This window comes from Aquarana catesbeiana, linkage group LG07 (genome assembly GCF_042186555.1).
Source record: "Aquarana catesbeiana isolate 2022-GZ linkage group LG07, ASM4218655v1, whole genome shotgun sequence".
Taxonomy (NCBI): Eukaryota; Metazoa; Chordata; class Amphibia; order Anura; family Ranidae; genus Aquarana; species Aquarana catesbeiana.
Genome location: NC_133330.1, coordinates 341,305,549 through 341,323,031, shown reverse-complemented (window position 1 = coordinate 341,323,031; position 17,483 = coordinate 341,305,549). Strand labels below are relative to the sequence as shown.

At 48.3% G+C, this 17,483-nt stretch overlaps 1 protein-coding gene across 1 annotated transcript in view; it reads right to left on the bottom strand.

Moving 5' to 3' along the window:
• The window catches only part of LOC141103877 (membrane-spanning 4-domains subfamily A member 4A-like), a 33,165-nt gene extending 20,720 nt beyond the window's left edge, over positions 1-12,445 (bottom strand). Inside the window, exons 1-2 of the mRNA XM_073593936.1 lie at positions 12,293-12,445; positions 2,498-2,660 (exon numbers count right to left, since the gene is read on the bottom strand). Of these exons, the coding sequence (XP_073450037.1) occupies positions 2,498-2,656 (159 nt within the window). The 5' untranslated portion in view covers positions 2,657-2,660; positions 12,293-12,445. The remainder of the gene's footprint in view (positions 1-2,497; positions 2,661-12,292) is intronic.
• Positions 12,446-17,483: the final 5,038 nt, after the last annotated feature.

The window sequence follows — 17,483 nt, the reverse complement described above, 5'->3', positions numbered from 1 at the left end:
AACGTAAATGTGTTTTATTGGGATTTTATGTGATAAACCAACACAAAGTGTCACATAATTGTGAAGTGGAAGGAAAATGATAAATGATACAAATAAATATGTGAAAAGTGTGTGTGTGTGGGGGGGGGGGGGGGGGGCATTTGTATTCAGCCCCTTTACTCTGATACCCCCAACTAAAATCTAGTACAGGGATGTGCAATTAGCGGACCTCCAGCTGTTGCAGAACTACAAGTCCCATGAGGTATAGCAAGATTCTGACAGCCACAAGCCATGACACCCAGAGGCAGAGGCATGATGGGACTTGTAGTTTTGCGACAGCTGGAGGTCCGCTAATAGCATATCCCTGATCTAGTGGAACCAATTACATTCAGAAGTCACCTAATTAGTAAATAGAATCCACCTGTGTGTCATTTATTCTCAGTATAAATACAGCTGTTCCGTGAAGCCTTCAGAGGTTGTTAGAGAACCTTAGTGAACAAACAGCATCATGAAGGCCAAGGAACACACCAGACAGGTCAGGGATAAAGTTGTGGAGAAGTATAAAGCAGGGTTGAAGAATAATGTAGATCGGCGGCCGACTGTGAGGTTGTGCCACATCCAAAATGTAAAACCATACAGAAAAAAGGGGTTCCCCTATAAGTGGACTTTTTAGGCACATATAAAAAAAGCGTAGAAAAGTATATAAAGTACAAATATAGTTTATTAAATAGAAAACAGTAAAAATATAACAATAATGTAGCATCTATTGTTCGTAATGCGAATCAGGCAGTTTTACATTGGTGTTTATACAGTGTTTAAGACAGTACTCTTGCACCCAACGCGTTTCGGAGTTAATTAGCCTCCTTCCTCAAGGGTGGGTTACACTGTATTTGTGTTCCATAAAACTTTTAAATTAAAAACAGCGACAATGACATAGTCTGTCTACCCAGTATGTCCTTGATTTCGAGAGAGAATATTCATTAGCATATTAAGAATGGAATTATTATATAGGTAACAATGAGATTTCTATCAAGAAAAAATATATATGTATGTGATATTCTCTTCAAAAAAGGGAATAGAAGGCCCGTGAGGGGTGTATAAAAAGAAAGAAACTTGAGGCTCCACTGAGGCCGATGGGCAGGTCCTGGAGGTGGCTCAACAGATGGCGTTTAAAGATGTGTGGTAGGTAGATAACAGATGGGTAGATCAAGACATGTAGCTGTTCAGGCAGTCTGCAGGATGACACCGGAGACCCCAGAGCCTCAGGTTCTCTTCTATAGAAGTGAACTTACCCCCAGAGCCTCAGGTTCTCTTCTATAGAATTGAACTTACCCCCAAAGCCTCAGGCTCTCTTCTATAGAAGTGAACTTACCCCCAGAGCCTCAGGTTCTCTTTTATAGAAGTGAACTTACCCCCAGAGCCTCGGGTTCTCTTCTATAGAAGTGAACTTACCCCCAGAGCCTCGGGTTCTCTTCTATAGAAGTGAACTTACCCCCAGAGCCTCGGGTTCTCTTCTATAGAAGTGAACTTACCCCCAGAGCCTCAGGTTCTCTTTTATAGAAGCGGACTTACCGTAGAGCCTCGGGTTCTTGTCTATAGAAATGGCCTTACCCCCAGAGCCTTGGTTTCTCCTCTATAGAAGAAGTGGACTTACCCCCCAGATCCTTGGGTTCTCATCTATAGAAGTTAACTTAACCCCAGAGCCTCAGGTTTTCCCCTATAGAAGAAGTCAACTTACCCCAGGACCTTTGGGTTCTCATCTATAGAAGTGGACTTACCCCCAGAGCCTTGGGTTCTCCTCTATAGAAGAAGTGGACTTACAACCAGAGCCTCAGGTTCTCCTCTATAGAAGTGGATGTACCCCCAGAGCCTCGGGTTCTCCTCTATAGAAGAAGTGGACTTACCCCCAGATCCTTGGGTTCTCCTCTATAGAAGAAGTGGACTTACCCCCAGACCCTTGGTTTCTCCTCTATAGAAGTGAATGTACCCCCAGAGCCTCGGGTTCTCCCCTATAAAAGTGAACTTACCCCCAAAGCCTTGGTTTCTCCTCAATAGAAGAAGTGGACTAACCCCAGAGCCCCGGGCTCTCCTCTGTAGAAGTGAACTTACCCCCAGAGCCTCGGGTTCTCCTCTATAAAAATGGACTTACCCCCAGAGCCTCAGGTTCACCTCTATAAAAATGGACTTACCCCCAGAGCCTCAGGTTCACCTCTATAGAAGAAGTGGACTTACCCCCACTTGGGTTCTCCCCTATAAAAGTGAACTCACCCCCAGAGCTTCGGGTTCTCCTCTATAGAAAAGAACTTACCCCCAGAATCGAGGGCTCTCCTCTATAGAAGAAGTGGACTTATCCGCTGGGCCTCGGGTTCTCCTCTATAGAAATAGACTTACCCCCAGAGCCTCGGGTTCTCATCTATAGAAGAAGTGAACTTACCCCCAGAGCCTTGGGTTCTCCCCTATAAAAGCAAACTTACCCCCCAGAGCCCCGGGTTCTCCTCTATAGAAGAAGTGGACTTACCCCTAGAGCCTCGGGTTCTCCTTTGTAGAAGTCCACAAGTGGTTTCGGCAAGTTGGTTACCCCTGTGGGAAACGGTTGGCGATCCATCATCTGAGCGGGATGAGATTGGGCATGATGGAAGGTGACAGAGCTTTCTGCGTCTGGGCTGGTGGTAGACATGACTCTGAAACAGTCACAAGGAGAGGTTCATTATAAAGTGTAGGGGGAAATGTGACATTCACCAAACATTCCCTGTAGGTGAACTTACTGGGGCATTTATATGACAGCGGTTAATTCACCTGTAGTGAATGTTTGGTGAATGCCACATTAACAGCTCTATAAACAGTTATTCCAGAGATTACAACCTCCCTGCACTAAGCTGCATTTATTTGTCAGATTTTTATTGATCATTTCCTGAAAAAAAACATTCATTTCTTTCACCTGAAGCCCGAAAATCACAACCAATACAAAGTCAGAATAAGCTGCAACCCTCACCTTCAGTCCGGGGCTGTCCCCCCCCACAGTACTTCTTCCCTCCACAAGTCTCCCAGGTTGTTTTATGACCACCTATGTCCAATGAACCCCAGATGAGAAGGACCCACCCCCTGGGGACACATCACCCATCTACCCTGAACGCACAGGGGAAGGCTGCAGAGACTGATGCCATGCCACCATGGTGCCGCCCCGGGGCAGCATTCAAGTCCTGCCCACTGTTGGAGGAGGGGAACTTGGGATGTCACATGGCAGGATCAAAGACACCTAGAAAAGGGTGATCCGAGGGGGGTGGGGCTGATATGACAGGGAGGAGGGGTGTTGCCGTTAAAGAGTCCCTGTCATTTTTCGATAGAAAGGTATGTGTAATGGTTTAGTGAGCTGGCCCAGACAATGCAGAGGACATCAGGAGGAGATTTCCCCTCACTTTACAGAGGCGTCCTCTCACTTCCTGTTGTGTCTCCAGGACAGGAAGTGAGGAGAAATCTTTCCAAATTGACACAACTGAAGAAAAAAAAACAACCTGGGAGGAGATTGGATGGGTCCATACTCCATGTCCTCCAACCCTCAGTAACAAAATTGTAGGAGGAGCACCTACCTCACAAGCAGCACCTACCACAATCGTGTCCCCGGTATATCTGTCTATAGGGAGGCTCTGCTGCAGGGTCTTCCTGGGGCTACGCTGACCTACAGATGGCGGACATGATAACTTCCACACACCGACACTAATCTGCACGCAATCCGATTGGCCATCTCCTTCTCTATCAGCCAATCACTGCCTTTCTCAGAGGAGATGAGAGCATAACCACACCATGCAATCTGACACGATGTGCCAACCGGCCATACGGGCACTGGTGATCCAATCCATCCACACACACCGGAGGAATCAGAACCCAGACTATTCATTTTATACACTATATGGTCAGAAGTATTGGGACGCCTGTCTTTACACTTACACCCCCTTCCTGCCCAGGCCAGTTTTCAGCTTTCAGTGCTGTCGCTGTTTAAATGACAATTGCGCGGTCATCCTACACTGTATCCAAACAGAATTTTTATCATTTTGTTCCCACAAATAGAGCTTTCTTTTGGTGGTATTTGATCACCTCTGCGGTTTTTATTTTTTTTGCTAAACAAATAAAAAAAGAAATAAAATTTTGAAAAAAAAAAAAAAAGTTTTTCTTCTGTTTCTGTTATAAAATTTTGTAAATAAGTAAGTTTTCTATAGTCGTGTAGAAGGATCTGTACAGCCGCACACCGGGATGGGCAGGTAAAACTCTTCTTTATTTAATAAATAGGATTATAAGGTACATATGACACCGCTGGAGTGGTGGAGTGGTACAGCTTAACAGCTAACGCGTTTCGCACTCATACAGAGCACCTGTAAGCACTCCGTATGAGTGCGAAACGCGTTAGCTGTTAAATAAAGAAGAATTTTACCTGCCCATCCCGGTGTGCGGCTGTCCAGATCCTTCTACACGACTATATCTGTACCAGCAATCGCCAGCACCTGGGGCTCTCTCCCCGTCTACTTTGGAGGAAGAAAAACTTCGGTTTGGTCTGTCCGGAGCGGTGGTAATTATCTTTGTCTTGTTGAAAGTAAGTTTTCTACTTCACTGATGGGCACTGATAAGGCGGCACCAATGAGGTGGCACTGATGATGGGCACTGATGGGTGGCACTGATATGCAGCACTAATGGGCATTGATAGGCGGCACTGATGGGCACTTATGGGTGGCACTGATGGGCGGCACTGCTGGGCACTGATGGGCGGCACTGCTGGGCACTGATATGTGGCACTGATAGATGGCATTGTTAGGCATCGCTGATGGCACTGGCAGGCATTGGGGATGGGCACTGATTGGCATTTCCCTGGTGGTCCAGTGTGGTGGCAATCCCTGGTGGTCCTGGGTGGGCATCCGAGGGGGAGCTGCGCTGATAAACACTCAGCACAGACCCCCCCTGTCAGGAAAGCAGCCGATTGGCTCTCCTCTACTCGCCTCTGTCAGACGCGAGGCGGGCGCAAAGGTGTCACCACTATCCCCGCCCCTAACCTTATATAGATGATGAGAGGTGGAGGATCTGTCACTTGGCTATGGGTGGTGTCAGGATCGGTTGTGCATCGGGACAATTTTAAATCTTCTTCTGTATTAATGGTCAGCGCTGCTGCAGTACTTTCTGTACATCACAGACAGGTAGGATTAGGACCCCCCAGACGTGCGATTTATTGAAATTGGACATTTCAATTGAAGAATCACTGCTGCTGGCCAAATAGGTTTTGTAACATTTTTCTGTAGCCCCCCTTCTAGGTAGGTGATAGGATCAGCTAGTGCTAACAGTGCTGTTTCTTGGCCTAGGGCGGCACTTTGCGGGGGGCGGCAGAAAGCCGCCACCCCCCCCGCATCAAAACAACCCCCCCAGACCCGTCTTTCCGAGTCCCGGCTCCCGTGGCCGCCTCCCGCACCAATACAGCAGCCAGCTTGCTATAGCCGGGCACTTGTGGGCAGTATGACGTGCTTGGCCGAGGGGGGGTGGGGGGGACGCAATCTGACTGGCAGAGGCGGAGCCTTGAGCTCCGCCTACCCTCCTCCGTGCAGCTTTCTACACAGCATCGTCTCCCCGGTCCTGGGCGGGGTCTATCGAGGAGGAGGCGGCAAATATCGTTATCAACTCCCTAATTATCCATGGGAGGGCCGGGATGGAGGAGGATCCCAGCGCTCGGTGGCTTGTGAATTCAGCAAAGCGAAAATACATCTTTGGAGGAGATCCAGAGACAGCTCATCCCACTGCAGGCAGTACGAGGCTCTCAGGATCCCCCCTCTGATCGGGTAAATGGACATCCATCCCCCCCATACATAGAATGCTCTCCAAGTAGTCAGGGTTCCCCCATACACTACCCCCCCCACACATATATATATATATATATATATATTTGAAGCTCTCATATACACTCCCCCCTCCATGCAGTCATACATTACCTCCCCTCCCCCTCCATGCAGTCATACATTACCTCCCCTCCCCCTCCATGCAGTCATACATTACCTCCCCTCCCCCTCCATGCAGTCATACATTACCTCCCCTCCCCCTCCATGCAGTCATACATTACCTCCCCTCCCCCTCCATGCAGTCATACATTACCTCCCCTCCCCCTCCATGCAGTCATACATTACCCCCCCCCCCCCCCCATGCAGTCTTTCATTGCATCCCCCCATTACCTGTCAAAAACAGGTACCCATTCCTCCCTCCCCCCTGAAAGGTGCCAAATGAGCCTAAAGTGGAAGGGGTGTGGTTTACAGATGATAGGGTGGGTCTTAAACAGGAAGGGGTGTGGCCTCAGCAGGAAGAAGTGGGTTGTATTTAAATTAGGGGGTGCATGAGTTTAGTCAGGCTTAGGGCAGCACAAGACCTAAATACACCACTGGCTGCACTGGTCTGGTGACACTGTGTTTGGTGTGCTGGTGATCAGGGACACTGTGATTGGTCTGGTGGTGATCGGGGACACTGTGATTGGTGTGGTGGTGATCAGGGACACTGGGATTGGTCTGGTGGTGATCAGGGACACTGTGATTGGTGTGGTGGTGATCAGGGACACTGGGATTGGTCTGGTGGTGATCAGGGACACTGTGATTGGTCTGGTGGTGATCAGGGACACTGTGATTGGTGTGGTGGTGATCAGGGACACTGGGATTGGTCTGGTGGTGATCGGGGACACTGTGATTGGTGTGGTGGTGATCAGGGACACTGGGATTGGTCTGGTGGTGATCGGGGACACTGTGATTGGTGTGGTGGTGATCAGGGACACTGTGATTGGTCTGGTGGTGATCGGGGACACTGTGATTGGTGTGGTGGTGATCAGGGACACTGGGATTGGTGTGGTGGTGATCAGGGACACTGGGATTGGTGTGGTGGTGATCAGGGACACTGGGATTGGTGTGGTGGTGATCGGGGACACTGGGATTGGTCTGGTGGTGATCGGGGACACTGGGATTGGTCTGGTGGTGATCGGGGACACTGGGATTGGTCTGGTGGTGATCGGGGACACTGGGATTGGTCTGGTGGTGATCGGGGACACTGGGATTGGTCTGGTGGTGATCGGGGACACTGGGATTGGTCTGGTGGTGATCAGGGACACTGGGATTGGTCTGGTGGTGATCGGGGACACTGGGATTGGTCTGGTGGTGATCGGGGACACTGGGATTGGTGTGGTGGTGATCAGGGACACTGGGATTGGTCTGGTGGTGATCGGGGACACTGTGATTGGTTGAACTGGTCTGGTGACACTGTGATTGGTGTGGTGGTGATCAGGGACACTGTGATTGGTGTGGTGGTGATCAGGGACACTGGGATTGGTCTGGTGGTGATCAGGGACACTGGGATTGGTCTGGTGGTGATCGGGGACACTGTGATTGGTTGAACTGGTCTGGTGACACTGTGATTGGTGTGGTGGTGATCAGGGACACTGGGATTGGTCTGGTGGTGATCAGGGACACTGGGATTGGTCTGGTGGTGATCGGGGACACTGTGATTGGTGTGGTGGTGATCAGGGACACTGGGATTGGTCTGGTGGTGATCGGGGACACTGGGATTGGTTGAACTGGTCTGGTGACACTGTGATTGGTGTGGTGGTGATCAGGGACACTGGGATTGGTCTGGTGGTGATCAGGGACACTGGGATTGGTTGAACTGGTCTGGTGACACTGTGATTGGTGTGGTGGTGATCAGGGACACTGGGATTGGTCTGGTGGTGATCGGGGACACTGGGATTGGTCTGGTGGTGATCGGGGACACTGGGATTGGTGTGGTGGTGATCAGGGACACTGGGATTGGTCTGGTGGTGATCGGGGACACTGGGATTGGTTGAACTGGTCTGGTGACACTGTGATTGGTGTGGTGGTGATCAGGGACACTGGGATTGGTCTGGTGGTGATCGGGGACACTGGGATTGGTTGAACTGGTCTGGTGACACTGTGATTGGTGTGGTGGTGATCAGGGACACTGGGATTGGTCTGGTGGTGATCGGGGACACTGGGATTGGTTGAACTGGTCTGGTGACACTGGGATTGGTGTGGTGGTGATCAGGGACACTGGGATTGGTCTGGTGGTGATCGGGGACACTGGGATTGGTGTGGTGGTGATCAGGGACACTGGGATTGGTCTGGTGGTGATCGGGGACACTGGGATTGGTTGAACTGGTCTGGTGACACTGGGATTGGTGTGGTGGTGATCAGGGACACTGGGATTGGTCTGGTGGTGATCGGGGACACTGGGATTGGTTGAACTGGTCTGGTGACACTGTGATTGGTGTGGTGGTGATCAGGGACACTGTGACTGGTTGCACTGGTCCGGTGACACTGGGATTGGTGTGGTGGTGATTGGGGACACTGTGACTGGGTACACTGGTTTAGTGACACTGTGATTGGCATTATGGTGATCAGGGATACTGGCTGGCTCCACTAGTATGGTGACATACAGTGATATCAGGGTAGAGCTGTACAATGTGATCATTATTCATCACTGTAGGGAACACTCCACTTCCTTTCACAGCTGAATGATGGTAGAAAAGGTTGCTACATGCCGGTGTAGCACCCTGGGGCTTAGTCAGGGAGCTCCTCACAAATTTATCTGCCAGGAGTAGTTATCCTGGTTGATTGATAGAGATCCATTGATTTCTCCCTAAGTTTGGCCTTGTTGCACTTCTCTCTTCTACCACTAGGTGGCCGGGTACCTGGTGGCATTAGATAAGACAATGCAAGGTCAGATTAGGAGTATATGGGGTATCTCAGACAATGGGCAGAGGTTTTCTTGAATCCCTTGGCCTGCTGGGAGAACCTATATATTCGGGTGGGGTCAGGTGATCTACCTTCTGTGCCACCCGGACGGCTGTCTGGGTGGAGGTGTGTTGCATTGCCCGGGGCTGCTAGACCAGAGATTGGGCCTATCCCAGGGGGTATCTGGCTGCTAAGCTGTCTGAGGACCTATCCAGAAGCAAGAGAGCAGTGCAGGGTTGGGATTGCGGCTTGCAGTCCAACCAGAAGTGACGGTTCTGCCGGCCGGAGAACCTGTCACGGTCAGAGGTAGAGGGGAAGCTGTCACCAGGAAGGGACCGTCCACCTTACCAGGGACTACAGTGAGTAACTGAAGCAAGTACCGGAGCAGCATTCTCACTAACCGGGGACGGTGAAGAATCGGGAAACTTCAGCGGGTATCAAGTCAGGGACCCAACCAGCGGAGGAGATGCTTGCAGAGCAGCCTTGTGTGTCAAGTCAGGGACCGAGCAGGCCAGTGGGATGAAGCTTGAGAAGTATCTGGAGTGCCAAGCCAGGGACCCAGCAGAGAAGTGGGAGTGACGCTTGAGGAAGATACTACAGTGAAGATTGGAGGAGCTCAAGGGATTCAGTGATAGTGAATCAGAGGGTCTAGTGAGAGAGACGGGGAGCTCAGTGTATTGGAGAACTACAAGAAGTGATTGTAGTGGAAGTGAAGGAACTGTTACGTTTTGTGTTTGGAACTGTTAAAGACTGTTGCCATAGGAGACAGCATTCCTACACATGCAGATGTGGCGTCTTGCTGGAGGCCTTTCCCTGCATGGCTGTCTTCCTATTGAAGTCTCGGAGTTTGCCAATTAATCTTACAACTACCTAAGGGTGTCCTGGCCCTAACCCTCTCTCCCCAAAAACACAAAAAAGGACTGTTAAGAGAAATAAAACCTCTTTTGCGTCCAAGAAGTGTCTGGCGCCCAATAAATTTAACCATCTTACACCCACCATACCCCACAACCCACCACACACAGAAGGATGTCAGCTATCTCTGGCTCTGGAGGTTTCTCATCAGACCAAAGGAGGCCCGGGACCTTGCTACACTTACAAGTGTGATGGCTATGATTGGTCACAATGATCACATGGTACAGGGCTCATTGGCTCTGTACCCTGATCTGTGATGTCACCGTGTGCCTGCTCTCAGGAAGCCAGCCGTGTATGTACGATGATCAGACAGTAGGGATCTGCTATAGGGATGTGCGGCTGGATTGTTTATTGGGGTTTGTGGCGCTGAGAAAACAGACTGGAAAGGGAGAAGATTCCTTCAAATGTTACAAAGTTATCTGTAGACAAATCCACGTGTTCTCCTGAGAAATGGAAACCCCCGACCCGCCCTGACTCCAATTACAGTAGAACTAAAGGCAAAACCGTTTTTTTTTTTCATTGTGGATGGAGAAATGGAGGGTTACAACCCCTGTCATTTTTCTTTTCCTGTGTCCCATTGTGGAGAATTACCTTCACTTCCTGTCCCATAGCTAAACAGGAAGTGAGAGGAAATCCCTGCAAATTAACCACTTGCCTACCGGGGCACTTTCACCCCCTTCCTGCCCAGGACAATTTTCAGCTTTCAGCGCTGTCACACTTTAAATAACAATCGCGCGGTAATGCTACACTGTATCCAAATTAAATCGGTCACACAAATAGAGATTTCTTTTGGTGGTATTTAATCACCTCTGGGGGGTTTCTTTATTTTGTTGCTAAACAAATGGAAAAAGACAGAAAGTTTTGAAAAAAAAAATAAAAAAATCATAGTTTGTTATAACATTTTGTAAGCAGGTCATTTTTCTCCTTCACTGCTGGGCACTGATGGGCACTGATGAGGCGGCACTAATAAGTGGCACTGATGGGCACTGATGAGGCGGCACTAATAAGTGGCACTGATGGGCACTGATGAGGCGGCACTAATAAGTGGCATTGATGGGCACTGATGAGGCGGCACTAATAAGTGGCATTGATGGGCACTGATGAGGCGGCACTAATAAGTGGCACTGATGGGCACTGGTGGGCACTGATGAGGAGGCAATGATGAGGCTGCACTGTTTAGTGGCACTGATGGGCACTGGTAGGCGGCACTGATGGGCACCGATGAGGAGGCACAGATGAGGCTGCACTGATGGACACTGATGAGGCGATACTGATAGGTGGCACCGATGAGGAGGCAATGATGATTCTGCACTGATAGGTGGCACTAATGGGCAAGGGTAGGCGGCACTGAAGGGCACTGACAGGTGGCACTGATAAGCAGCACTGATAAGTACTGACAGGCTGCACGGATGGGCACTGACAGGCGGCACTAATAGGCACCGATGAGGAGGCACAGATGAGGCAGCACTGATGGACACTGATGAGGCGATACTGATAGGTGGCACTGATGAGGAGGCAATGATGATGCTGCACTGATAGGTGGCACCAATGGACAATGGTAGGTGGCACTGAAGGGCACTGACAGGTGGCACTGATAGGCAGCACTGATAAGTACTGACAGGCGGCACGGATGGGCACTGATGGGCGGCACTGATGGGTACTGACAAGCGGCACTAATAGGCACCGATGAGGCTGCACTGATGGACACTGATGAGGCGGTACTGATAGGTGGCACCGATAGGCAGCACTGATGAGGCTGCACTGATAGGTGGCGCTAATGGGCAATGGTAGGCGGCACTGACAGGCGGCACGGATGGACACTGACAAGCGGCATGAATGGGCACTGACAGGCGGCACTGATAGGTGACATTGATGAGGAGGCACTGGTGGGCACTGATTGGCGGCACTGGTGGGCACTGCCCTGATAATGAGTGCCAATGTCCCTTTAACTCAAGCTGGTTATCGTCTCCATTCAGAAAAGCCGAGAAGCGTCTTCTGTGTACACGGTGTAATCAGCTCTCATTGGAGACATCTGACCCCGTAGTAAAGGGACGCTGTGATTGGCTCTTTACCCCGATTTGTGATCAGCTGAATCCGAAGGACTCGGTGATCACAAAGTGCGGCGCCCGAAGAGCGCGATCACATGACGATGTCGATAGATGCCCCCCCTGGCAAAGTAAGCCCGCTCTGTAGCCGTCACTCGGCTATAGTACAGGTGTGAAGGGGTTAATGGAATTCTTTGGGGCGCCCCCCCCCCTCCCCCGGGTCACCAGATCTAGTGTCCCCATTGGAAGATTTCCCCTCTATTACTTTTTTGGGGACAACCCAAAATATGTGACTTTCTTTTACTTTCACTTTCAATGATAACGGTAAACGGACAAATAGAGAGGGGGGGGGGGGGAATCTCTCTAACGGGGACACAGACAGCAATAAAAACTGACAGGGGTTCTAGTCCCTCTCCTCTCCGTCCAACACTAAAAGAAATAAGTTTTGCCTTTAGTTATAGTGTGATGGGTGAAGGAAGTAGCTGCAGGCTATGAAGACATTGAGGAAGTGACAACGCCCGGCATTGTCCTACAATCGGGACACAGACCGGAGCCCCCCCCCCCCCTCCCCCCACCATGAGGAATAAACAGGAACGCCGGTACCTGTGCAGTGACTGCGGCTGCCTCACAGGATCCGGCCGGGGGGGGGGGGGGGAACGTCCTCAGTCTCTGGCTGTTTACAGAGATAAACACGACGTTCTGGGAGGGAGGGGCTTGGCGGAGTTTACATGGCGAGCTGCCAGGTGGGAGGAGCCGGCTCTGCGTCACGTCGTCGTCCTCTTCTCTGGGGAAATCCCTTTGCCCCCCACACACTATCAGATTCTCTGCTGAGTTTTTCCTTCAGATTTACCAAAAACCGTGTAGTAGAAGGGCCGGCCTGATCGCACACACATTGAAACTCCTAAAGGTTGGACCTCCTATTATATGGTTTTGGTAAATCAGAAGGAAAAACTCAGAAACAGAGTTCCTCGTGACGTCGTGTTACGTCTGAAATCACCGCTCACACCCCACGGAGGACGCAGCAATCTTAGGCTCGGTGTCCACCAGTGCGACTTTTCGTGCGACTTGGGACTGAGAAGTCGCAGGACAAGTCGTACCCCATGATTTCCAATGAGTAACGTTCATATCTGTGAGACTTCAAGTCGCAGCGACTTCAAAGTAGTCCCTGCACTACTTTGGTCCCACTTTGATGCGACTTGAGGTCCATACACAGGCATTGCTTCAAGTCGCGGTAAAATCGCCGCAAAATCGCGCAACTTTGGGGACGCAATAGTGGAAACATAGCCTTACACCGACTTTCGCAGCAGAGGATCGCTGGAGGCCTGAGAAAAGAATCGAATGTTCTTTGAGTCCAAAGTATAATCCATGATTGTCATCGATCGTCCGGCGCTTTGTATTGTGTGTGGAACTCCGTCGCCCCGTCGCCGGCTGTCTGCAGAAACATTGCCGTTTTCTTTTCACACTCTTAGGCTCCATTCACATCTTGGCGTATTGGGGGGGGGGGGGGGGACGACAATCAGACAATCGCGGGAAAAAAAAATCGAGCAGACAGAATCGCGGGGACGCGTGTCACCCCCCCCAAAAAAAAGCTCTTGTACTTCTTTTGGGGCGATGGGCGTCCCCGTGATTCTGTTTGCTCGATTTTTTTTTTCCCCGCAATTGTCGCCCCGATGAATGGCGGCGACATCGAGCCGCGTTTTGGGGTGCTATTGAAAGTGACAGGGAACGCACGGGCGTCCAGCGATTTGCCGCTATTTTCGAATGGCGGGCAGAACTGTGGCGATACCGAACGCCCCCCCCCCCCCCGTACGAGTCGGAACACGGAGATGTGAACGGAGCCTTAATGACTTGTTATTATTTATACATTGCTGAAGTCTGAGGGCCGGTTCACACCACGTGCAGTCCAGTGCGTTTTTTTTTCTGCATCAAAAACGCATGGAAAGTAGGTTATATGGTTTCCAATGGCATCGTTCACACCAGTGCTTGCAGTTCCAGGGCTTTCTAGTTCTAGGGAAAAAAAAGTAGAACGTGCTGCATTTTTCTTGCACTGGACTGTACTGGAACGCGGTAAAACGCATCAAAAACGCACTGAAATGCCCTGGAACGCATCAAAAATGCACTGGAATGCCCTGGAACGCATCAAAAATGCACTGGAATGCCCTGGAACGCATCAAAAATGCACTGGAATGCCCTGGAACGCATGAAAAATGCACTGGAATGCCCTGGAACGCATCAAAAATGCACTGGAATGCCCTGGAACGCATTAAAAAACGCACTGAAATGCCCTGGAACGCATCAAAAATGCACTGGAATGCCCTGGAACGCATCAAAAATGCACTGGAATGCCCTGGAACGCATCAAAAATGCACTGGAATGCCCTGGAACGCAATAAAAATGCACTGGAATGCCCTGGAACGCATCAAAAATGCACTGGAATGCCCTGGAACGCATTAAAAAACGCACTGAAATGCCCTGGAACGCATCAAAAATGCACTGGAATGCCCTGGAACGCATCAAAAATGCACTGAAATGCCCAAGAACGCATCAAAAACGCACTGGAATGCCCTGGAACGCATAAAAAATGCACTGGAATGCCCTGGAACGCATTAAAAACGCACTGAAATGCCCTGGAACGCATCAAAAATGCACTGGAATGCCCTAGAATGCATCAAAAACGCACTGGAATGCCCTGGAACGCATCAAAAATGCACTGAAATGCCCAAGAACGCATCAAAAACGCACTGGAATGCCCTGGAACGCATAAAAAATGCACTGGAATGCCCTGGAACGCATGAAAAACGCACTGAAATGCCCTGGAACGCATCAAAAATGCACTGGAATGCCCTGGCACGCATCAAAAATGCACTGGAATGCCCTGGAACGCATGAAAAACGCACTGAAATGCCCTGGAACGCATCAAAAAACACACTGGACCCTGGTACAGTAAGGGCCAGTTCACCCCGTAGAAACACAGTCCGGATGCGTTCCAGGTGCTTTTCTGCATGCGCGTTTTTTGATGCGTTGCAGTGCGTTTTTGATGCAATTTTTGTGCGTTTTTAAAGCAGTCCAGTGCTCCCCCCCCCCTCTTTTTTTCTTAGGGCCAGTTCACACCACATGCAGTCTCCAGTGTGTTTCTTTTCTGCATCAAAAATGCATTAAAAGTAGGTTATATGGTTTTCAATGGCATAGTTCACACCAGTGCTTGCAGTCCCAGTTCCAGAGAAAAAAAAAAGTAGAACTTGCTGCATTTTTCTTGCACTGGACTGTACTGGAACGCTGTAAAACACATCAAAAACGCACTGAAATGCCCTGGAACGCATCAAAAATGCACTGAAATGCCCTGGAACGCATCAAAAATGCACTGAAATGCCCTGGAACACATCAAAAATGCACTGGAATGCCCTGGAACGCATTAAAAACGCACTGAAATGCCCTGGAACGCATCAAAAATGCACTGGAATGCCCTGGAACGCATCAAAAATGCACTGGAATGCCCTGGAACGCATCAAAAATGCACTGGAATGCCCTGGAATGCATTAAAAATGCACTGAAATGCCCTGGAACGCATCAAAAATGCACTGAAATGCCCTGGAACGCATCAAAAATGCACTGGAATGCCCTGGAACGCATGAAAAACGCACTGAAATGCCCTGGAACGCATCAAAAAACACACTGGACCCTGGTACAGTAAGGGCCAGTTCACCCCGTAGAAACACAGTCCGGATGCGTTCCAGGTGCTTTTCTGCATGCGCGTTTTTTGATGCGTTGCAGTGCGTTTTTGATGCAATTTTTGTGCGTTTTTAAAGCAGTCCAGTGCTCCCCCCCCCCTCTTTTTTTCTTAGGGCCAGTTCACACCACATGCAGTCTCCAGTGTGTTTCTTTTCTGCATCAAAAATGCATTAAAAGTAGGTTATATGGTTTTCAATGGCATAGTTCACACCAGTGCTTGCAGTCCCAGTTCCAGAGAAAAAAAAAAGTAGAACTTGCTGCATTTTTCTCTGCACTGGACTGTACTGGAACGCTGTAAAACGCATCAAAAATGCACCAAAACGCACATGTCTTTACTTAAGATGAAGAAAAAAGAGGGGGAGGGGGGAAATGCACTGCACTGCACCAAAAACGCACCAAAAAACGCACTAGAAGGCATCAAAATCGCATGAAAAACGCGCATGCAGAAAAGCATCTGGAACGCATTCAGACTGCGTTTGTATGGTGTGAACTGGCTCTTAACCTTAAATAAGGACAAGTGTGTTGCAGTGCGTTTTTGGTGCATTTAGGTGCGTTCCAGTGCGTTTTTGATGCGTTTTACAGCGTTCCAGTACAGTCCAGTGCAGAAAAAATGCAGCATGTTCTACTTTTTTTTCTGGAACGCACCGGAACGGCAAGCACTGGTGTGAACTATGCCATTGGAAACCATATAACCTACTTTCCATGCGTTTTTGATGCAGAAAAAAAAAACGCACTGGACTGCATGTGGCGTTTACTGGCCCTTACAAACAAAAAAAAAAAAACCAGGAGAAAAGAAGAAGAAAAAAAAAAAACAACTGGAATGCATCCGGAAACGCATCAAACAAAGCATAAAAAACGCACCGGAACGCACCAAAAACGTGCATGCAGAAACGCATACGGAACGGATGTGGAGTGTGTGTGTTTGTGGTGTGAATCGGCCCTGACATTTGAGCGCAGCGTCTTTGAGCATTTTTCCCGGGATTTATTTGCGCGGTTTTATAGGTGACTTTGAATTTAAGCTTTGGTGTTTTGTTTTGTTTTTATTAGCCAATAGAGAAAACTATTATCTGTTGCATCATTTGTTGCTAGGTAGTTCAGCTTTTCCATTAGCTTTTATTTTTAGTTATTATTATTATTATTATTTTTTTCATTAGGATAAGGAGTTAGAGTTAAGGTTAGGTTTAGGTTTAGGGGTTATTTATTATTATTATTATTATTTATTTTTTTTTGTTAGGATTAGGGTGTTAATACTTCTTTTTTTTTCCTTTCCCATAAAATTAATACTTCTACTACTACTACTACTAATAATAAATGAATAAATACATGTAAAATAAATACACAAATACATAAAAATCATCATAAATAATAAATAAAGTCAATAAATGAATACTAAGTAATAATAAATAAATAATTTACCCCTAACCCTTTAAAAGAATAAAATAATAATAATAAATAACTAAACACCCTAAACCTAACAATAAATAAATGATTATTATTAGTAATTTTTTTTTTGTTTGGTTTTTGGTGTTTATTATTAATAATTATAATAATATATATTTTTTTTATGATTAGGGGTTATTTATTATTTATTTTGTGTTTGCATTGATGTGAGCGTCTTCCATAGATACCCAACGTAAAAATAATGTCCCGTGTTTCTGCAAAAAAGCATGAAAAAAAAACGCATTGGTGTGAATGGAGCCTAATAACTCAAAAAAAAAAAAAGTTTCAATAAAAAAGTGCATTACCCGGCAGGAAGAGGTGAGGGAAAGCACTGCCGATTTTTAAAAGGCTTTCTGTATGTGTGTTTATACAGTATGTGTGTTCATGTATGTATTTATATATGTGTTTATGTGTGTATTTATATATATACTGTATATGTGTGTGTGTGTATATACAGTATGTGTGTGTGTATATTATGTGTGTATTTATATATGTATATGTGTGTATGTGTGTGTATATACAGTATATGTGTGTGTTTATCTATGTGTGTGTGTTTAGATGCAGTGGCGGCCCGGGCATTAAGGGCGCACGGGCGCCGCCCCCTCTCTCCAGCCACCCCTTCTAT